The sequence below is a fragment of the Phyllobates terribilis genome, unplaced genomic scaffold (genome assembly GCF_046119375.1).
Source record: "Phyllobates terribilis strain yellow unplaced genomic scaffold, ASM4611937v1 Scaffold_7__3_contigs__length_470593459, whole genome shotgun sequence".
In the NCBI taxonomy this organism is placed as follows: Eukaryota; Metazoa; Chordata; class Amphibia; order Anura; family Dendrobatidae; genus Phyllobates; species Phyllobates terribilis.
The window spans coordinates 231,548,410-231,571,051 of record NW_027362767.1 but is presented as its reverse complement, the minus strand read 5'-3'; the positions used below and the strand labels follow the sequence as shown (position 1 = coordinate 231,571,051).

The window sequence follows — 22,642 nt, the reverse complement described above, 5'->3', positions numbered from 1 at the left end:
TCTTTGTGAAATATAAGAATTAAATACCCGGTCCTGGCTACGGAAGCTGCTTCTGGGGTCTCTGGCATGCTTAAAGGGGTTGTCCGGTGAAAACAAGTTATCTCGCATCCATAGGACAGTACAAATACAAGGGCGCACACACTGATCGGCAGAACAGGGAACTTGTGTCCTCGATGGAGCACTTTTATCCCGGATGGCTGACCGCTGCTCCATTCATTCTCCACAGGTCTGTAGGAAAAAAACCTGAGCTCAGAACTTGTCAGTCCCATAGGAAATTAATGGATCGGCGGTCTAACATGTGCACTGCTGCTGCATTCTGACCTCTTTCTGCCGATCGGTACATGACCCAGTGGTTGGACTGTGGATAGGCGATAACTTGTTTTCACAGGACAACCTCTTTAAGGTCCAGGTGGTCATTCTGTGATTCCATTTATATCCCCTAGTGATTCACTGAAGAAATATAGAAGAACTAAGTCCCAAGATTTAGGATGGGGTGAGCAGTATTGAATCACTATCCTGACTATTCGGTAATGTTCTGCACGGTGAGTATATAAGGAGTGACAGACTAATCCTACAAGCCTAGCTCTCTACTTTATTCATTCGTTCATTAAGTGCAAACTTCATTGTTTTTTAATGGAACTTTTAAACCACTTTTTAATAAAAGTGAAGTTCTAGTGACGCCCCTAAATATTTTTAGTAATAGTAGGTAATAAAAAAAAAAGTTATCTTAAATTTTGCCAGCAGACCTTCTGCAAGTCCAGGGACAGGCGCTGGATAAAGTCCTGCAGTTCTTGTTGTCGCTGTTCCAGCTCGGTAATCTTCTTCTCTGCCCCGTCCTGAGCCGCTGCCAGTTCTGCCCTGTAGTGGCAGAACAAGCCACGCTGATCATGTAGGAAGGAGCCATGTGGTCTTATTCCCTGTAGCAACCCTTCAGACACATACGAGGTAAGTGGTTTCCCCTGGTCTTACCTCTGCTCGGCCAGCGAGACGTTCTCTTCCTGGAGTTGCTGAAGGTCTTCCTTGAGTTTATCAGAGTCGCGCTGGCTGTCCTGCAGCTCTGCCCGAGACGTCTCCGCGTCTCTCCGTCTTAGCTCTAGGTTGGTTTCAGCTTTGCTCAGCAATTCTTCTTTCTTTAAAAGCTGAAGTGAAGATCGAAAAGCAAATCCTTCCCGTTACACCGAGCAAGAATGCAACGACGTGGAGCTTTGCAAATGTACGGGACACATTTTCCAGAAATGATCAAAACCCCCAAAATCTAGGGGTGCAAAACAACCAGGGCGGAAAGAAGTACAGGGGTAGGAAAACAACTAGGAATCTTTCTTTGTTACGGGTCGCCAGTAGAGATGAGCGGTGTTCGACTAGAACTGTTCGCCAATCTCAAATTCGAGCTGTTTTGGGTGGTGTTCGAGTTGTTCGACGAACCCGAACGATTTGCAAAAAATTCGGCTGTTCGAGGTTATGTTCGATAACTGTTCGTGCACCAAAAGCGTGTCCTGCATGTCTGGCGCTATTTAGAGCACCAATCATGCAGGGATTGTCTGCCACTCACTGTAATGCCACAGCCATGGTGGTTGTGGCATTACAGTGATTGCCCAAATCGATGGGAACAGTGCCAACAGTGAAACATGAAAAGCCGGCAATTCAGCAGCGGCATACACCTGTACCCGACAATTTAGAACCGAAAGAATAGAGCTTCACACATAGATTAGATAGATATAAACATGTCAGTCACATATATATGAAGTACAGTGAAAGTGCTGCTTACTGTACTTGTCATTTAGCGTAAAGGATTTATCAAAAAAAATAATAGTGTTTTCATGCACCGTCTCTTTAAAAAAGCCGGCCGGCAATTCAGCATCTGTACCCGACAATTTATAACAGACAGAATAGAGCTTCACACATAGATTAGATAGATAGAAACATGTCAGTCACATATATATGAAGTACAGTGATAGTGTTGGTTACTGTACTTGTCATTTAGTATTAAAATAAAGGATTTATTATTAAAAAAATTGGCGTGGGGTTCCCCTTAATTTTAGGCTCTAGCGGAGGTTAAGTAGACGGCTGGGGCAGATGTTTGAAGCCTGGGAAGGGGGTAATACCCACGGAGCTTCCCAGGCTACTAATATCAGCCCCCAGCTGAATACATAGCCTTTACTAGCTATTAAAATGGGGGACCCCCCAAAAAAAATGACGTGGGGTCCCCCCTAATTTAATAGCTAGCAAAGGCTAGGCAGACAGCTGGGGGCTGATATTAATAGCCCAGGAAGGGAGCCATGAATATTGGCCCCCTCCCAGGCTAGAAACACCAGCCGTCAGCCGCCCCAGAAATGGCGCATTCATAGGATGCGCCAATTCTGGCACTTAGCCTCGCTCTTCCACGCTGCCCTGGTGCGGTGGCAGGGGGTAATAGGGTTGGGGTTGATGTCAGCTTATAATGCCAGCTGACATCAAGCCCAGGTTAGTAATGGAGAGGCGTCTATAAGACACCCCCATTACTAACCCCATAGTCAAAGTTAAAAAAAACACAAACACCCAGAATAAAGTCCTTTAATTGAAATAAAGACACAATCCTTTATTGTTCTAAATTAAACCATACTTACCATCACGCCCATTCCAGCTGAAGCCAACGATCTCCTGCAATAAAAGAAAAATAATAAAGCAACCTCATCCTTACCTTTCCATGGTTCCCACGACAGCTTCAGCTCTGCTACATCGAGATGACAGGCTGGACCGCAGCAGAACGCTGCCATCCAGCCTGTCATCCCGCAGACACTGAGAAGCGCAGGCTTGCTTGCGCTGCTCAGCGTCTCTCTGTGACGACATCCAGATGAGCCGAGTTCATGTCCAATGAACTCGGCTCACCTCATGCACGTCACTGACAGCGTGGGAAAATTCTCACGCTGAAGCGGTGAGTGCAGGAGAATTCTCCCACGCTGTCAGTGACGTGCATAAGGTGAGCTCATGTCCAATGAACTCAGCTCACCTCCTGCACGTCACTGACAGCGTGGGAGAATTCTCCTGCACTCAGCGCTTCAGCGTGAGAATTCTCCCACGCTGAAGCGCTGAGTGCAGGAGAATTTTCCCACGCTGTCAGTGACGTGCATAAGGTGAGCTCATGTCCAATGAACTCAGCTCACCTCCTGCACGTCACTGACAGCGTGGGAGAATTCTCCTGCACTCAGCGCTTCAGTGTGAGAATTCTCCCACGCTGAAGCGCTGAGTGCAGGAGAATTTTCCCACGCTGTCAGTGACGTGCATGAGGTGAGCCGAGTTCATTGGACATTAACTCGGCTCATCTGGATGCCCTCACAGAGAGACACTGTGGAGCGCAAGCAAGCCTGCGCTTCTCAGTGTCTGCGGGATGACAGGCTGGATGGCAGCGTTCTGCTGCGGTCCAGCCTGTCATCTCGATGTAGCAGAGCTGAAGCTGTCATGGGAACCATGGAAAGGTAAGGATGATGTTGCTTTATTATTTTTCTTTTATTTCAGGAGATCGTTGGCTTCAGCTGGAATGGGCGTGATGGTAAGTATGGTTTAATTTAGAACAATAAAGAATTGTGTGTTTATTTCAATTAAAGGACTTTTTTCTGGGTGTTGTGTTTTTTTTAAATACTTTACTAGAAATTCATGGTGGTCATGTCTAATATTGGCGTGACCCCATGAATTTCGGGCTTAGGGCCAGCTGATAATGCCAAGCTGGCCCTAACCCCTTTATTACCCAGTGAGCCACCGCATCAGGGCCCTGGATGAGTTGGGTACAGCGCCTGAAGATGGCGCTTCTATGAACGCGCCATTTTCCGGGGTGGCTGCGGACTGCAATTTGCAGCGGGGGTGGCCCAGAAAGCTTGGGCCTCCCTGCGCTGCGGATTCCAGCCCCCAGCTGCCTAGTTGTACCTGGCTGGACACAAAAACAGGGCGAAGCCCCACTTCAATTTTCTTTAAATTATTTCATGAAATAATTAAGAAAAAAAGGGCTTCCCTATATTGTTGTGTCCGGCCAGGTACAAATAGGCAGCTGGTGGATGGGGGCAGCCCGTTCCTGCCTGCTGCACATGACTGGACACAAATATAGTGCGAAGCCCCACGTCAATTTTTTTTAAATTATTTCATGAATTTCCTGAAATAATTTAAAAAAATTGAAGTGGGGCTTCGCACTATATTTGTGTCCAGCCAGGTACAGCAGGCAGGAACGGGGTGCCCCCATCCACCAGCTGCCTATTTGTACCTGGCCGGACACAACAATATAGGGAAGGCCTTTTTTTCTTAATTATTTCATGAATTTCATGAAATAATTAAAAAAAAAGTACGTGGGGCTTCGCCCTATTTTTGTGTCCAGCCAGGTACAACTAGGCAGCTGGGGGCTGGAATCTGCAGCGCAGGGAGGCCCAAGCTTTCTGGGCCCGCCCCCCGCTACAAATTGCAGTCCGCAGCCACCCCGGAAAATGGCGCGTTCATAGAAGCGCCATCTTCTGGCGCTGTACCCAACTCATCCAGGGCCCTGGTGCGGTGGCTCACTGGGTAATAAAGGGGTTAGGGCCAGCTTGGTATTATCAGCTGGCCCCAAGCCCAAAATTCATGGGGTCACGCCAATATTAGACATGACCACCATGAATTTCTAGTAAAGTATTTAAAAAAAACACAACACCCAGAATAAAGTCCTTTAATTGAAATAAAGACACAATTCTTTATTGTTCTAAATTAAACCATACTTACCATCACGCCCATTCCAGCTGAAGCCAACGATCTCCTGCAATAAAAGAAAAATAATAAACCAACCTCATCCTTACCTTTCCATGGTTCCCACGACAGCTTCAGCTCTGCTACATCGAGATGACTGGCTGGACCGCAGCAGAACGCTGCCATCCAGTCTGTCATCCCGCAGACACTGAGAAGCGCAGGCATGCTTGCGCTCCTCACTGTCTCGCTGTGACGGCATCCAGATGAGCCGAGGTCATGTCCAATGAACTCGGCTCACCTCCTGCACGTCACTGACAGCGTGGGAAAATTCTCCTGCAATCAGCGCTTCAGCGTGAGAATTTTCCCACGCTGTCAGTGACGTGCATGAGGTGAGCCGAGTTCATTGGACATGAACTCGGCTCATCTGGATGTCGTCACAGAGAGACGCTGAGCAGCGCAAGCAAGCCTGCGCTTCTCAGTGTCTGCGGGATGACAGGCTGGATGGCAGCGTTCTGCTGCGGTCCAGCCTGTCATCTCGATGTAGCAGAGCTGAAGCTGTCGTGGGAACCATGGAAAGGTAAGGATGAGGTTGCTTTATTATTTTTCTTTTATTGCAGGAGATCGTTGGCTTCAGCTGGAATGGGCGTGATGGTAAGTATGGTTTAATTTAGAACAATAAAGGATTGTGTCTTTATTTCAATTAAAGGACTTTATTCTGGGTGTTTGTGTTTTTTTTAACTTTGACTATGGGGTTAGTAATGGGGGTGTCTTATAGACGCCTCTCCATTACTAACCTGGGCTTGATGTCAGCTGGCATTATAAGCTGACATCAACCCCAACCCTATTACCCCCTGCCACCGCACCAGGGCAGCGTGGAAGAGCGAGGCTAAGTGCCAGAATTGGCGCATCCTATGAATGCGCCATTTCTGGGGCGGCTGACGGCTGGTGTTTCTAGCCTGGGAGGGGGCCAATATTCATGGCTCCCTTCCTGGGCTATTAATATCAGCCCCCAGCTGTCTGCCTAGCCTTTGCTAGCTATTAAATTAGGGGGGACCCCACGTCATTTTTTTTGGGGGGTCCCCCATTTTAATAGCTAGTAAAGGCTATGTATTCAGCTGGGGGCTGATATTAGTAGCCTGGGAAGCTCCGTGGGTATTACCCCCTTCCCAGGCTTCAAACATCTGCCCCAGCCGTCTACTTAACCTCCGCTAGAGCCTAAAATTAAGGGGAACCCCACGCCAATTTTTTTAATAATAAATCCTTTATTTTAATACTAAATGACAAGTACAGTAACCAACACTATCACTGTACTTCATATATATGTGACTGACATGTTTCTATCTATCTAATCTATGTGTGATGCTCTATCTTTCTGTTCTAAATTGTCGGGTACCGCTGCTGAATTGCCGGCCGGCTTTTTTAAAGAGACAGTGCATGAAAACACTATTATTTTTTTAAATAAATCCTTTACACTAAATGACAAGTACAGTAAGCAACACTATCACTGTACTTATTATATATGTGACTGACATGTTTCTATCTATCTAATCTATGTGTGAAGCTCTATTCTTTCTGTTCTAAATTGTCCGGTACAGATGCTGAATTGCCGGCCGGCTTTTTTAAAGAGACGGTGCATGAAAACACTAATATTTTTTTTAATAAATCCTTTACACTAAATGACAAGTGCAGTAACCAACACTGTCACTGTGCTTCTTATATGTGTGACTGACATGTTTCTATCTATCTAATCTATGTGTGATGCTCTATTCCTTCTTGTCTAAATTGTCGGGTACAGGTGTATGCCGCTGCTGAATTTGCCGGCCGGCTTTTTTAAAGAGAGTGTCTTCTGAGCAGTTTGTGAGCTTTTGGACACCTTTGCAGGTGTTTTCTATGTGTTTCTATGTGTTTTTGTTTGCCTGCCATTGGTTTTAACGGTGTTCGACGGTGTTCTAAGGTGTTCGACGAACAGTTCGACGAACAGTTCCTCGAACATCCCGGTGTTCGACGAACCGAACCCGAACACTACGGGGGTGGCTCAACACTAGTCGCCAGCTTCCCTCTTGCTCTGAGGGTCTCCCTAGAGTCAGCAGATGACAGGTCACTGCTCGGACCTCCAGTGATCAACTAATCTCTGAAATTGTAACCCCTTAATGATCCATGTGGTATACATTAGTCACTGAGGAGGTCAGGGTGCGTGGAGCGGACATAGGAGCTCAGCATGGTGTAGCTGCATTAACCCCTTAAATGCAGCTGTCAATTACCAACAGCGGCATCTAAAGGGGTTGTCCTGACTTGTGCTAAAAGTCCGCAATGACCAATACAAGTGAATTCAGCAAGGCTGGACAAGTCTAGTCGAAATGTAGCCGGAAGTCTAATTGTCGCATACTTGTGGTCAGCCGAATTTTGACAGTGTGCAGCAAGCGCACTGTGAAAACTTGTAGCAAAACACCAGACAACCCCTTTACGTGACATAATCTTGCCCAGGCGCCCATCAGCACCTCCACGTTGTGATCACAGGGTAACAATGGGTTGCAAATGGCACCAAATTACTGCCATGCAGGTACTTCTGTGGAGCGGAGCCACTAACTGGTCTTCATAGATTTGTCCAACATGCAAAAATACTGAAGTATTGCAGTATATAGTACAAGCAACCAGATGACTGCAGGCTCATGGAAGAAACAAAAATCTATAAAGTAAAAATGTGCTGCCCTTTCAATATTTCTTTGTGTAAATTCTTGAAGAAAAACAAAACCACAATTGTACCAACCACATATTTTAGGGCTGTTGTTGCGGCTCCTCTTCTGCACACAAGGACTCTGGTATTATACAATAAATCATCCCGTAAAACAAGAAACGGGATCATGTCCGTCGTTCTTACCATGTGTTTGATTTTCGCCATTTCTTGCTGCTGAAACACTTCCAACTCATCCAGATCTTCTCGTTTCTGGAATAAGGAGATACTCTGCTTCTTCAGAAGGTCCACCTGCTCGGAAAGTTTTTTCTTTTCCTTATAGTATAAAACAAAAAGTTTTGAGAAGCTGCGCGGCCATAAAAGTAATCAACAGGCACCGCAGCTCATAGTATCACCCCGTCTGTATCCTCTGCACGGTTTCCTTTTTAATGTTTCATTATATGACATTTCTGCACAATACTATAATACAATCATCCACGTGAATAAAAGCTTCTCGGGAGTTGGAGGATGTCTGTGATTTCATGTTTTTCGGGTTTTTTTAGGTCCAGACTGGTGCAGTAACGATGACAAAAAAGGATGTATGGAACCAAAGTTACTTTATTAAGGTTTTTCTTTATTTTTAAGATTATTTTCAGAAAATTAAAAGGACTGTGGTTTGGTTCTTTTACAAACTGCTTTCCGCATTTGTAAGCTTCCCCTATAGCACAAAGTAGTGTACAGGGTCAGTAAGAATGTGCTGGAATTACTGCAGGATAGGGCAGGGAAACACATTACCAATTCTGTCATTATCCGCTGCTCCGTTATGCCAAAAGTCAAGTTAGATATATATGCAAATGAAGTTTGCAAGTGCACTGGTGAGCATATCGGTGCACTGCAAAACGCTTTACAAATGGTGCTGATGTGAAGCAGAGATGAGGGAAATGTTATTTATTAATATTGTTGTGTGGTAGGACTAGCTGGATTAAAGGGAAAATCATTCAAGATTTGAAAATTGATAGTTTTTAAAAAATTGTCAAATTTCTGATATTTTTTTTTAAATAAATGAAAAACATAGCAACCTAAATTTACCATTATTATAAAGTATAATGTGTCACGAAAAAAACAATCTCAAAATCATATATATATATGTTGAAGCGTTCCAGAGTTATTACTACATAAAGTGACACGTCAAATTTAAAAAAATTGGTCCGGTCACTAAAAGGTTGATTCTTTCCAGATGTGCCGCCTTCATTCCTCGGATCCTCTGTCATTCAAGAAGTAGGGGCGGCACCAGCAGGAAGAACTGAAGAGGAGCCGAAGACTGCAAGCGAACCGACCCTCGCCGCCGGTGCAAGCGCACCGACCCTTGCCGCCGGTGCAAGCGCACCGACCTTCGCCGCCGGTGCAAGCGCACAGACCCTCGCCGCCGGTGCAAGCGCACAGACCCTCGCCGCCGGCGCAAGCGCACAGACCCTCGCCGCCGGTGCAAGCGCACCGACACTCCCCATCAATGCACTTCTGAGCCTAATTTTCAATAACAAAAAAAATAGATATAGTTGGAAACGCGTTTCATAAGTGTATTCCTACTGACAGGTGCTCTTTAAAGGGGTTGTCCCACAAAGTGTCATTCAAAATTCAATAGGGGATGTTAAATGAAGTGTAATTACAATACATGTCTGTTAAAATAAAGTGTGTAGTGGTCATCGTACTCCTGCCGCTTCTCCTAGGGCTCAAATCAGGCTCCACCTTCGCTTGTAGATGCACATGCTCAGTAGCCTCCCAGCTCATAGGGCTAACAATAAAGAGGCCGATACTATGGGGACGGGAGAAATGGAGCATGTGCCGTAGACATAAGTCGGAATGATCAGTCGATGCCTATATTACTGGTATTGCGGAGGCTGGGTGAGGGACTATTATCTGTGCAGGTCTGGGGAGGTAGACAGAAGAGGATCACAGGAAGTCAAGAGACAAACTGCAGAGAAGGGAGGGAAGAGGCTAAAAAAAAAAAAAGAGTGAAAATTTAGACTGGAGAGTGGCGATTTTTTTGTATTCATACGGTTAAAATAATAATGTGAGTTTATTTAGTTAATTATTCATATTTTAATTTCTTTGTTTTTTCCCCAATTTTCTTTAAGCCTATGCTTTACCCGACACCAACAACAAAGTTCGGTAGAATAAAAAATTAAATTGTGTCACTTTAAAGTCAATTTAAATTACTTTTATTGTTTAATTACTTTTTTAAATTACCTCTTCAAGACTTGCAAGCTTCACTTGCCACTCCTTAGACAAAAAAAAAACAAAAAAAAAAAAAACACATTCACAGTTAGCGTGACTTCCATAAATCTATGAATGGGGGTAAGTTTCAATACCACACACAGTGCCTATGGCCAACATGGTGCCAATTCTGCAAGAAAGCACTGTATAAGGCCCCTCTAAGTGATTGGAGATGCCCCAACATCGCCACTGCTCTGTCTGGTATGTAGCTTAGGAAGGGTCACGTGCCCATTTCACATCAGGTTGCTTCCTTAGCCACAAAATAAACTAATCTGCTGTTTCCCCACACAGAATTGTCATTTGTAAGCCTTTTTTATGGTCTTTACAACAAGGTTAATTATTCAGAGCAGTCGAAAGACACGACCACGAGGGTCCCGTGAGCCACGACCCCTAAGTATCAAAAAAATTAATTAGCACTGAATAAAAAAGGCCCATATCTCTGAAACTGTATGGTGGATTTGGAAAAAAAGAAAACTATTCAGTAGAGCAGTTAAAAACAAAGCACTACTTTTGATTAAAAATCATCTGTTTTAGTACATACGTTCCAATGAAATAATTCTGAGTTATTAGTGGGGGTTTTTTTTTTTCTATAATTCTGCACTGTGCTGTTCCTCTGCTACTCCTCCTGGAAGTGGATGCATTAAATACAAATTGGACATTACCATTCCACTAGGTGTGTTCTTACATGGATGGATATGATTAGCATTGATTGGCTGGAGACACAATGTGCGCCTAATGAATTAATTCATGAAGTTCTAGAATTCCAGAACTCTTGTATTGTAATTCAATCCAAAATTAACAAAAAAATGGCTTCAGATTATCTTAAATACATATTTGAGCCTTCACAAACATTTATTTTAATTCTCAAAAGAATCTACATTTTTAAAAAAAAATTTTTTTTTTATAAATAATTCCAATAAAACAAATGCCTTTTATTGTATGCAGCACCTATGCAAACCCATATGTTTCTACGTTAACAGAATAAAAGCAAACCTTATATATTTTAATCTTGTAATCAGGCCCTTTAAAGCAAAATCAAATTGTAGCCCACGTCTCAGCCTTTCCTAGCGCCTTGTAACGAATCATTATTCAATTAGGAGATTTCAGACTTTGCGTCCAAAGAAACTTTCCCTATGCAGAATCATAAGCAAAACCAGCTACGGCAATGGACAAAAGAATTCGGCTCTGTTCACACTGGTATCATGTCTCCCGTTATTAATGCAACCATGACGGCTACCACAATCTGATGTGAAACTGATTGTTTGATATTTTTCAACAATTTTGGTTCTCCAGTCCTCAGACAGTTCTCTTCTCCTCTTTTTGTTCTCCATGTTTAGTGTGACACACAATGCAAAGATTGAGTCAACTTCTCCCCTTTTTATCTGGGTTTCAGGTGTGATTTTCATATTGCCCATACCTGTTACTTGCCACAGGTGAGTGTGAACGAGCATCACATGCTTGAAACAAAGTTGTTTACCCACAATTTTGGAAAAGTGCCAACAATTTTCTCTGGCCCATTTTTGGGGTTTTGTGTGAAATTATGTCCAATTTGCCTTTTTCTTCTCTCTCTGTTATTTTGTGTTGTTGCAATACACACAAAGGAAATAAACACGTGTATAACAAAACGTGTGGAATTGCAATAATTTTCTGGAACAATTTCAAGGGTGCCAACACTTTCGGCCATGACTGTATTTAATAACCCATTTTAAATGTAAAGAAAACAAAAACACATGAAATAAGATACTAGATACATGAACAAAGACTAGTGGTAATGTGAACAGAGTCCAAGATAAGATAGGGCTGAAGAAACAAAAGGGACAAAGAAGAGCGGCTCTTCACACCCACCTGGTCTTTCTTTTCAAGAGACAGTGCATACTCCTCCGCCATCTTGGCCCGGCTCGCCTGATACGTCTCATTTTGGTCTTGAAACTTCCTCATTGATGCTGGGACAGAAGCAACAAGTCACTAAGCAGACCGCCAATAAGTCCGTGTACAGATTAGTAGGGGAAACACAAAGCGCTCAGACTTTAAGGGCCATCAGAATAGAACAATATAATGAGTCGTCATGAGCACATTTATTCTATTTTTTTATGAAGCAGATAAATTCATCACTGATTGTTTGATTTTGTTATATCTGACACCGCATGCAAGCTGGGAATCAATGGTAAAACATATCTGGTTAAAAGTGGATTACAGAGAAAGATCCCGGCTTCTAAATGATCAAAGCAGAAGATTGCATCATAAAATACTTCCTAACCATCCGCTATGAAGAGCGCGGCCGTCTAACTGCTGCACCTAGGCTTTATTATTAAAGATGTTCTCTGGTGGGAAAAATAATTATTGATTGCAGGAAATCTGATAGAGGGGACCGGCACCAATCGGTGGGAAGGGCGGTGGGGTGAATGCCCGACCGGGGCTGCATTCATTCCTATGGGGGATCTGATAGCGGGGACCGGCACCAATCGGTGCGAAGGGCGGTGGGGTGAATGCCCGACCGGGGCTGCATTCATTCCTATGGGGGATCTGATAGCTGGGACCGGCACCGATCAGTGGGATGGGCAGCAATGCGAATTCTCGACCGGGGCTGCATTCATTCCTATGGGGGATCTGATAGCGGGGACCGGCACCGATTGGTGGGATGGGCAGCAATGCGAATGCTCGACCGGGGCGGCATTCATTCCTATGGGAGATCTGATAGCTAGGACCGGCACCGATCGGTGGGAAGGGCGGTGGGGCGAATGCCCAACCGGGGCTGCATTCATTCCTATGTGGGATCTGATAGCTGGGACCGGCACCGATCGGTGGGAAGGGCAGCAATGCGAATGCCCGACCGGGGCTGAATTCATTCCTATGGGGGATCTGATAGCTGGGACCGGCACCGATCGGTGGGAAGGGCGGTGGGGCGAATGCCCGACCGGGGCTGCATTCATTCCTATGTGGGATCTGATAGCTGGGACCGGCACCGATCGGTGGGAAGGGCAGCAATGCGAATGCCCGACCGGGGCTGAATTCATTCCTATGGGGGATCTGATAGCTGGGACCGGCACCGATCGGTGGGAAGGGCGGTGGGGCGAATGCCCGACCGGGGCTGCATTCATTCCTATGTGGGATCTGATAGCGGGGACCGGCACCGATCGGTGGGAAGGGCAGCAATGCGAATGCCCGACCGGGGTTGCATTCATTCCTATGGGGGATCTGATAGCTAGGACCGGCACCGATCGGTGGGAAGGGCGGTGGGGCGAATGCCCGCCCGGGGCTGCATTCATTCCTATGGGGGATCTGATAGCGGGGACCGGCACCAATCCGTGGGATGGGCAGCAATGCGAATGCTCGACCGGGGCTGCATTCATTCCTATGGGGGATCTGATAGCTGGGATCGGCACCGATCGGTGGGAAGGGCGGTGGGGCGAATGCCCGACCTGGGCTGCATTCATTCCTATGGGGGATCTGATAGCTGGGACCGGCACCGATCGGTGGGAAGGGCAGCAATGCGAATGCCCGACCGGGGCTAACCTCATTCCTATAGGGGATCTGATAGTTGGGACCAGCACCGCTCGGTGGGAAGGGCGGTGGGGCAAATGCCCGACCGGGGCTGCATTCATTCCTATGGGGGATCTGATAGCTGGGACCAGCACCGATCGATGGGAAGGGCGGCAATGAGAATGCCCGACCGGGGCTGCACTCATTCCTATGGGGGATCTGATAGCTGGGACCAGCACCGATCGATGGGAAGGGCAGCAATGAGAATACCCAACCGGGGCTGCATTCATTCCTATGGGAGATCTGAAAGCTGGGAAGGGCGGCAGTGCGCACGCCCGACCGGGGCTGCATGCATTCCTATGGGTAATCTGATAGCTGGGACCCGCACCGATCGGTGGGAAGGGCAGCAGTGCGCACGCCCGACCGGGGCTGCATTCATTCCTATGGTGGATCTGAAACCTGGGACCCACATCGATTGGTGGGATGGGCGGCAGGGCGCATGCCCGACCAGGGATGCATTCATTCCCTGAGCGGTTTTATTCTGGTAGGGAATGAACGGAGGGCCGTTCCAGCATATGACCTGCTGCTCCATTTTGTAACATGGATAAAGGTGCCCCATTGAGAATACAAATCTCCCCCCGTTCTGCTCATCAGTGGTCAGACCTCCAAGCAATCAGTAAGTAATCATCTATTATGTGGATAGGGGAAAACTTGTTTTTAATGGACAGCCCCTTTAATGATTAAACCTTAGGACAGGTCATCAAAATTAGCAGCCATACACATTAGGTGGCAGAACGATGCTTTGGCGAATTGCTCGGCCATCTCAGCCTGACTCTGCCATATACAGGAAGACTCGTTCGATCGTCCAAAATAAGACATGGGCGATTGACATCTTCCCTGACCATCAGTCGGCTGATGCCCCCACTCATCAGATAAATGCTATAACCATATAATGTGTATGGTGGTGTCCTGACTCTCCTGCAATGGTAGGTGACAGTGAAAAAGAAAAACTGGGCATGCAGAATTTCAACATGCCCAATCCTTTTGTTCTTTAAAGAGATAATGGGCATCTAGGTGGTGTCTGACAGCGTCTTACTTCTCCCTCCCATGTAATAGCACATGCACGCTTAGCGACACAGAGCATGCATGTGCATTGGGGAGCTAGGAGGAATAAAGCGTATGGCCAGCCGAACCATGTAAGAGACAAATGCCAGTGCAAAAGTTGTCCTCTAAAAGACACTTATCTAAACATGGGATAAAACCGGACTACACAAGCTGTTTATGAAAAAAAAAAAAAAAAAAAGATGCTATTGGATTAAATAATAAATGCATATAAGAAAAATAAAAATGCAAAGAATGGTTATTAGCAATCAGAAGGATTAGAGAACTGTGATAATTAATAAGCTTGAAAGTTTGTATAGGATTAGAAAAAACATCCCCCCCCAGGGATTAAAAAGAAAAAAAAAAAAATTTTTTTTTGCACATTTTAAAAACTCCCCAAAAGACAGATAATAAAGGATTTCTACACTAAGTACCAGCTGCATGCAACAGACAGGGTTATGTCTATACCTGGACATTAAAGAGCATTTTTTATTTTCCTTATTATAGCATGCACAGCCAAAAGACAAGATTATGTAGAAACCCTTAAAGAAAAATTGCATTAGATCCAAAAAAAACAAAAGAAAAAGACAACCTGAAGGATGGCGGTCAGAGACAGGACAGGGAGAAGGGATGACGTGACTTTTAAATACGTACAATCCTGGTGCGTTTCTAAAGCAAACTCAAGCTTTTCCTTCGTCTTCTGTAGGTTTCGGAGCTGTTCTGTGTAATCTTTGTAGGTGAAGTAGACAAACAGGATGGAAGGACGAGGAGAGGATAAAGTGGGAAAAGCCAAGAAAGAACAGAAAAGTAGAGAGGGGGATAACAAAAGGGAGAAAAATAACAGAAAAATAAAAAAAAACATGAGTGGGAGAAGGGCAGGGATAGTCACACGTCTAAAATCAATGTACTAAACAGGAGCAGACATTTATGGGAAAACCGTCACTGACGACATTGAGAACAGACGGGGTCTTAATAGTCAGCGTGACAGAGAGGAGAACTGGACACATAATTACAGGAGAACACGTGGTCACAGTTCACACAAACAATAAAGCAATCATTGCCGAGACAACACTAAAGACTGATTTCTGCCTTTCTTGTATTGCTGAAATGTTTGTAAATAAGCACCTGACCTCGAGCACTAAATGAGGGGCCTCCAACCCTCCTTGGACAAATGATGTAGGGGGCAAAGGACAGATGATGTAGGGGGCAAAGGAAAGGTTGGACAGTTAGTATTTCAACAACCTTTTCTTTTGTTTTCAAGGGAGGTAGCCGCTTCCAGAGGAGTCCAACAGGGGCTTTCTCCGCTCCACCAGCTGGAAAACACAAAACACCTTGGCCGAGCTTAGCGCTCATGTGCATGGTGGAGTTGGGAGAAACAGCCGTCTGCGGAAAGAACATTCAGCCAACAGTTATCCCACGTGTACGACCAACTTTAGAAAGCGCCAAATTTATCAGAGTGTCTCCGCCGCACCCCCGTCCCGTCCATTTTGGCATTGCTGGGAGTAAACTCTGAGCTGCACCAAAATTTTTCAACTTTTCAAAGCTTTTATGCCATTTTTTTTTGTAGTAAAAGCTTTGATGGATTAGGGCCTAAGTTTCTACCATTTGCTACTAGGATTAATTTGGTCTACAATTTTTGGAGCAATTTCTTCACTTAGGTCACATTCTTTCATCGATCATGTAAAAAATGTGACTACAGCGGCTAGGCTCTTAAATGAGTATTTGGCATTTGTATCAGGTGGATACTGTGCTATTTGGGTGTCTATTTAACTATGGGTTGTATCTGCGCGCCGGGGTACACAATCAGCGGTGCTGTTCTGCGTGGTCCCAAAGCCCCCAGGCATGCTGATCTTGTAGGTGTTCTGTCATGGGGCACTGCGTGACTGTCATTGTTATGGGACACCTAATAGGAGGGGCGTCACACCCTATTTAGCCCCCCATAGAGGAGGAGAAAAGAAGGAGTGGTGGCTGTGAAGTTCTGTAGAGCTAAACGTAAAGAGCCAGCCTTATAAAGGGGTTAAAAAGTGGATGGATGAAAGCATTCGATTCACCGGTAATGAGATAGTATAATGTGGTGTAGGTGGCTACCTGATAATTTGGCTTCCAATCTGCGGATATGCTCATTCCTCCTGGAAATTTGGGAAGGTAAATCGTCTCTGGAGCTGCTGCCATCTGAGGCCTGTAAGAGCAGAATCAGAAGAAGTGAGTCAATATATAAGCTGAGCATAACGTAGGATAGGGAGATCTCAGGTGTCACTTCCATAACAGAGTTAATATCACCTGTCACTCACAAAGTCATCTCCGGAATCAGCCCCGACCGACGTGATCGACTCTTTGCTGATCGAGCGCGGAATTCGAGCGGCGCCCCCGGGCCGCGGGGCTATGGCCGCCTCCTCCGCAAGCTTTTTCTTCAGCTTAGTGAACATTGCCCCCTGCTTTCCAGCCCAAAGAAGGAAGAGTATCAAAGTGGAGGCGTTCTCAGACTGTGCCGGGGATGAGCTTCACCAAACACAAAGGGCTTCAGATCGCAGAATCGACATTCACTTCCATCCTGCGGCCGGCGAGCGCCATCAATCCTATAAACGGAGAAAGCAAAAAAGTCACAACACAAAAAGCAGCTGCAGATTTCAGATCTCAGCTAAAGTGCAAATCCGTTTATATGCGCAAAAGTAATCCAATAGAAAAACCAACACTGAATGAATGAATGAGGGACATACAGGAGGTTAAACCGGAAGATTTCTGCCCATAAACCATGGGTGACTTTCGCCTGTTTACACCGTTAAGTCCCCATAAACAGTTTGCAAAGAATTACTGCTGACAAACCAGGATTCTTCTGCCGGCAGAAAAGACGGACGAGCGTTTGCTTTTTGTTAAGAAATAATCACTTACGAGCGCTTTTTGCACCTCTACGTTGCAATGGGTGAAATCTGCAGTGAAAATCCACATAATGAATCGATATGCTAGGGTGTAAAGGGGATCTCATCAGATTTCACAACATAAACTGTATACATTACAGAACAGATCTCCTGATGTGACTTGTGTACTTACTTTGAAAATCATAGATTTGGTAAAAAATAAATAAAAAAAAAACACCTATTTTTCCTGGTACTGTAATATCTTGCCAACTTTCTTTGTGCAAAATTCACACAGAAAATCTACATTAAGGGAAAGATTAAAAGGGTTTTTCTATTTTTTTTCTTAAAGAGCAGCACATCACTCACAGCATTCCAGGATTCCCGGGGGAGTGCACCGCTCACAGCATTCCAGGATTCCCGGGGGAGTGCACCGCTCACAGCATCCCAGGCTTCCCGGGAGAGTGCACCGCTCACAGCATCCCAGGCTTCCCGGGAGAGTGCACCGCTCACAGCATCCCAGGCTTCCCGGGGGGGGGGAGTGTGCACCGCTCACAGCATCCCAGGCTTCCCGGGGGGGAGTGTGCACCGCTCACAGCATCCCAGGCTTCCCGGGGGGGAGTGTGCACCGCTCACAGCATCCCGGGCTTCCCGGGGGGGAGTGTGCACCGCTCACAGCATCCCAGGCTTCCCGGGGGGAGTGTGCACAGCTCACAGCATCCCAGGCTTCCCGGGGGGAGTGTGCACAGCTCACAGCATCCCAGGCTTCCCGGGGAGAGTGCGCACAGCTCACAGCATCCCAGGCTTCCCGGGGGGGGGGGGGGGGGGGGGAGTGTGCACCGCTCACAGCATCCCAGGCTTCCCGGGGGGGAGTGTGCACCGCTCACAGCATCCCAGGCTTCCCGGGGGGGAGTGTGCACCGCTCACAGCATCCCAGGCTTCCCGGGGGGGAGTGTGCACCGCTCACAGCATCCCAGGCTTCCCGGGGGGAGTGTGCACAGCTCACAGCATCCCAGGCTTCCCGGGGGGAGTGTGCCCAGGCTTCCCGGGGGGAGTGTGCACCGCTCACAGCATCCCAGGCTTCCCGGGGGGAGTGTGCACCGCTCACAGCATCCCAGGCTTCCCGGGGGGGGGGGGGGGAATGTGCACCGCTCACAGCATCCCAGGCTTCCCGGGAGGAGTGTGCACCGCTCACAGCATCCCAGGCTTCCCGGGGGGAGTGTGCACCGCTCACAGCATCCCAGGCTTCCCGGGGGGGAGTGTGCACCGCTCACAGCATCCCAGGCTTCCCGGGGGGGAGTGTGCACCGCTCACAGCATCCCAGGCTTCCCGGGGGGAGTGTGCAGAGCTCACAGCATCCCAGGCTTCCCGGGGGGAGTGTGCAGAGCTCACAGCATCCCAGGCTTCCCGGGGGGAGTGTGCAGAGCTCACAGCATCCCAGGCTTCCCGGGGGGAGTGTGCAGAGCTCACAGCATCCCAGGCTTCCCGGGGGGAGTGTGCAGAGCTCACAGCATCCCAGGCTTCCCGGGGGGAGTGTGCAGAGCTCACAGCATCCCAGGCTTCCCGGGGGGAGTGTGCAGAGCTCACAGCATCCCAGGCTTCCCGGGGGGAGTGTGCAGAGCTCACAGCATCCCAGGCTTCCCGGGGGGAGTGTGCAGAGCTCACAGCATCCCAGGCTTCCCGGGGGGAGTGTGCAGAGCTCACAGCATCCCAGGCTTCCTGGGGGGAGTGTGCAGAGCTCACAGCATCCCAGGCTTCCCGGGGGGAGTGTGCAGAGCTCACAGCATCCCAGGCTTCCCGGGGGGAGTGTGCAGAGCTCACAGCATCCCAGGCTTCCCGGGGGGAGTGTGCACAGCTCACAGCATCCCAGGCTTCCCGGGGGGAGTGTGCACAGCTCACAGCATCCCAGGCTTCCCGGGGGGAGTGTGCACAGCTCACAGCATCCCAGGCTTCCCGGGGAGAGTGCGCACAGCTCACAGCATCCCAGGCTTCCCGGGGAGAGTGTGCACCGCTCACAGCATCCCAGGCTTCCCGGGGGGGGGGGGGGGGGAATGTGCACCGCTCACAGCATCCCAGGCTTCCCGGGAGGAGTGTGCACCGCTCACAGCATCCCAGGCTTCCCGGGGGGAGTGTGCACCGCTCACAGCATCCCAGGCTTCCCGGGGGGGAGTGTGCACCGCTCACAGCATCCCAGGCTTCCCGGGGAGAGTGCGCACAGCTCACAGCATCCCAGGCTTCCCGGGGAGAGTGTGCACCGCTCACAGCATCCCAGGCTTCCCGGGGGGAGTGTGCACAGCTCACAGCATCCCAGGCTTCCCGGGGGGAGTGTGCACAGCTCACAGCATCCCAGGCTTCCCGGGGGGAGTGTGCACAGCTCACAGCATCCCAGGCTTCCCGGGGGGAGTGTGCACCGCTCACAGCATCCCAGGCTTCCCGGGGAGAGTGCGCACAGCTCACAGCATCCCAGGCTTCCCGGGGAGAGTGTGCACCGCTCACAGCATCCCAGGCTTCCCCGGGGGGGGGGGGGGGGGAATGTGCACCGCTCACAGCATCCCAGGCTTCCCGGGAGGAGTGTGCACCGCTCACAGCATCCCAGGCTTCCCGGGGGGAGTGTGCACCGCTCACAGCATCCCAGGCTTCCCGGGGGGGGGGAGTGTGCACCGCTCACAGCATCCCAGGCTTCCCGGGGAGAGTGCGCACAGCTCACAGCATCCCAGGCTTCCCGGGGAGAGTGTGCACCGCTCACAGCATCCCAGGCTTCCCGGGGGGAGTGTGCACAGCTCACAGCATCCCAGGCTTCCCGGGGGGAGTGTGCACAGCTCACAGCATCCCAGGCTTCCCGGGGGGAGTGTGCACAGCTCACAGCATCCCAGGCTTCCCGGGGGGAGTGTGCACAGCTCACAGCATCCCAGGCTTCCCGGGGAGAGTGCGCACAGCTCACAGCATCCCAGGCTTCCCGGGGAGAGTGTGCACCGCTCACAGCATCCCAGGCTTCCCGGGGAGAGTGCGCACAGCTCACAGCATCCCAGGCTTCCCGGGGAGAGGGCGCACAGCTCACAGCATCCCAGGCTTCCCGGGGAGAGGGCGCACAGCTCACAGCATCCCAGGCTTCCTGGGAGGAGTGTGCATCGCTCACAGCATCCCAGGCTTCCTGCTTGCCAGGGGGAGTGCGATCCTGATGATCAACCGTTTTAACTGGAAAATTGGTCAAGCTATCCATCCTAAATGTGCGCTCTCAGAAAGCTGCAAGTAGAGGCGGTTTGCACTTTTTTGGGGAAAAATCAAGGTCCACTGGGAGCAGTTAGTTATAAATACAAACATAACTTTCCTCTCAGTTCCCGAGTCCCGTGCGGAGTCTGTCACGTCACCAATCATTGAGCTCTGCTTGAGCTGATGAAGTGTCCCGGTCAGAGCCGCTGAGCTCAATTACTCTATATGATATCAGTTCTGCAGCCAATGTCACCTACTGTAGCAGTGTCGGAAACTACAGCTGGACCTGAGGAGGGTGGGTAAAGCATGGCATGTTTTTTTTGTAACAAACATGGCCCAAGCACAAAGACTTTCAGATAGGAGACAACTCCTTTAAAGTGCGCAGAATACTACATCACAGGACAGTAAATGCTGCAACAAACAGACATAGCAAGGGTGGAAATTATACCAAGCGTGGATGATGATCATCATCTAATGACATAGGCTGCACAGTAATGGTGGAAATCAGAACAAAGTAACATGATAATGAAGCCAATTATTACCAAAAAGTTAAAAAACAGTCACAGGACACTGTACTAGAGGCGCCCGGGACAACTACTCCCATCTCAGCCATTTATGGAGTAAAAGCAGGACACGACAAATGTCTAATAGGACAAATGCTGCCATCACTGGCACTGGTCCTATGAGACGGAGCGGAGGAAGATTGCCTGAGATTTTTAGATGAAAATTCACAAAACCCATTTTGGGAGGACGCAACCGGACCCCAGAATAGAGGGACGACAGCAGAGAGGAGGTACACTGACTGCATGGAAAAAATGTCGATGTGGACCGGAGGGTGTATAGCAGAGGATGTCCGACACCGATCGGCTAAAACATTAACACCACTGTAGTATTATTCTGTAATTTCCTCTTGTGCCACCAGAGCAGCTCTGCCTCATCAGGGCGTGCATCAGCCCCGGCCGCCGTCCTCCGACGCCCCGTGGTCCAGTCCTGCTTGCAGCTGTAGTGGAGGACACGGACCAGGGCGCGGGAGGCCACAGAGGAGCAGGGCGCAGGAGGCCACAGAGGAGCAGGGCGCAGGAGGCCACAGAGGAGCAGGGCGCAGGAGGCCACAGAGGAGCAGGGCGCAGGAGGCCACAGAGGAGCAGGGCGCAGGAGGCCACAGAGGACCAGGGCACAGGAGGCCACAGAGTGCGGGAGGCCACAAAGGAGCAGGGCATAGGAGGCCACAGAGCGCAGGAGGCCACAGAGGAGCAGGGCACAGGAGGCCACAGAGCGCAGGAGGCCACAGAGGAGCAGGGCACAGGAGGCCACAGAGGACCAGGGCGCAGGAGGCCACAGAGGACCAGGGCGCAGGAGGCCACAGCGGACCCTGCACATAGCGCTTTGCGTCCTGACAGCTTTCTATCTTGGGCGATATTCACACCATCTTTAACGCATGTAATGTGAAAAGCTCCCACCGTACACTCATTATATTGAGGCTTTACCGGACGCCTCACACAGGGGAGACTTCACAATACACTGACAGGTGTCGGCCAGAATTAAGATTTATTGTTTTTTGCAATAAAACCTTTTAGAAACATTTGGGAGCTTTCCCGTTGGACAAACACATGGTGTGAACAGAGGCTGAGCCGGCACTGCCAGCAGCTGTGCTCCAATGTGGAGGGCGGACGCTCACTCCCCGCACACATTAATAAGCTTCAGGACCCCGATGCAGGTTTTCTTGCAGGGGGCTGGCTGGGATTGGGGGCACGGCTTGGCAGGACCCCTCTAATGGGGTCCGCACAGTGTGCACAGCCCTGTATAAGCTCACACCTGTAGGTGGCAGCACTAGGACACATCCCCATCAGTAATGTCTGCTCCTGGGAGAGCTGGGTGATATCACACTCCACTTTCCCATAGTTACAGGGCATATGCCGGGGCTCAGGGTGTCGCCCCCAGGCGGCAGAGTGACAAATAAGTGTGGCCGCCTCTAACTGCTTCCCCGGCCGCCTCAGCCCTTCGTCTGCCATCACATGACGTCACGACGCCTACTTGCCGGTTTTCCGGTCTCGGTCTCTCCTTCTCTCCTGGAGTAGATGTGGCCGGTGACGTCACCACAGCGCCCAGGTCAGGTGAGGCGCGGCCAGCTCATTGGCTAATTCAGAAAGAGGCGGGGAGGTCGCGAGATGCGAAAAGTTGCAATTTGATTGGTTGAAGCGTCAACCATGACGTCAAGAGCGTCAGACATGCGCAGTACGGAAAGAGCTGGCAAAGCATGATGGGAGATGTAGTAAAACTTGAAGCTGGGGAACTTTGGGGATTTTATTTTTAGCTTTCAGGGTTTTTTTTTTCTTCTTCCTCTATAGGATTTTTTTTTTCTTGTGACATAAAC

General features: G+C 48.8%; 1 protein-coding gene across 5 annotated transcripts in view; it reads right to left on the bottom strand.

Annotated features, from left to right (window-relative positions):
• The window catches only part of GOLGA1 (golgin A1), a 51,715-nt gene extending 29,294 nt beyond the window's left edge, over window positions 1–22,421 (bottom strand). The window contains exons 1-9 of one of the 5 annotated variants that reach the window (XM_073639808.1): window positions 22,307–22,421; window positions 16,498–16,782; window positions 16,295–16,385; window positions 14,861–14,935; window positions 11,471–11,568; window positions 9,599–9,631; window positions 7,559–7,687; window positions 970–1,139; window positions 747–858 (exon numbers count right to left, since the gene is read on the bottom strand). In XM_073639808.1, coding sequence (XP_073495909.1) covers window positions 747–858; window positions 970–1,139; window positions 7,559–7,687; window positions 9,599–9,631; window positions 11,471–11,568; window positions 14,861–14,935; window positions 16,295–16,385; window positions 16,498–16,632 — 843 coding nt within the window. In that variant the 5' untranslated portion in view covers window positions 16,633–16,782; window positions 22,307–22,421. Of the gene's footprint in view, window positions 1–746; window positions 859–969; window positions 1,140–7,558; window positions 7,688–9,598; window positions 9,632–11,470; window positions 11,569–14,860; window positions 14,936–16,294; window positions 16,386–16,497; window positions 16,783–22,302 lie in introns of all 5 variants that reach the window. The other 4 variants (XM_073639809.1, XM_073639810.1, XM_073639811.1 and 1 more) reach the window with 4 other exon arrangements.
• Window positions 22,422–22,642: the final 221 nt, after the last annotated feature.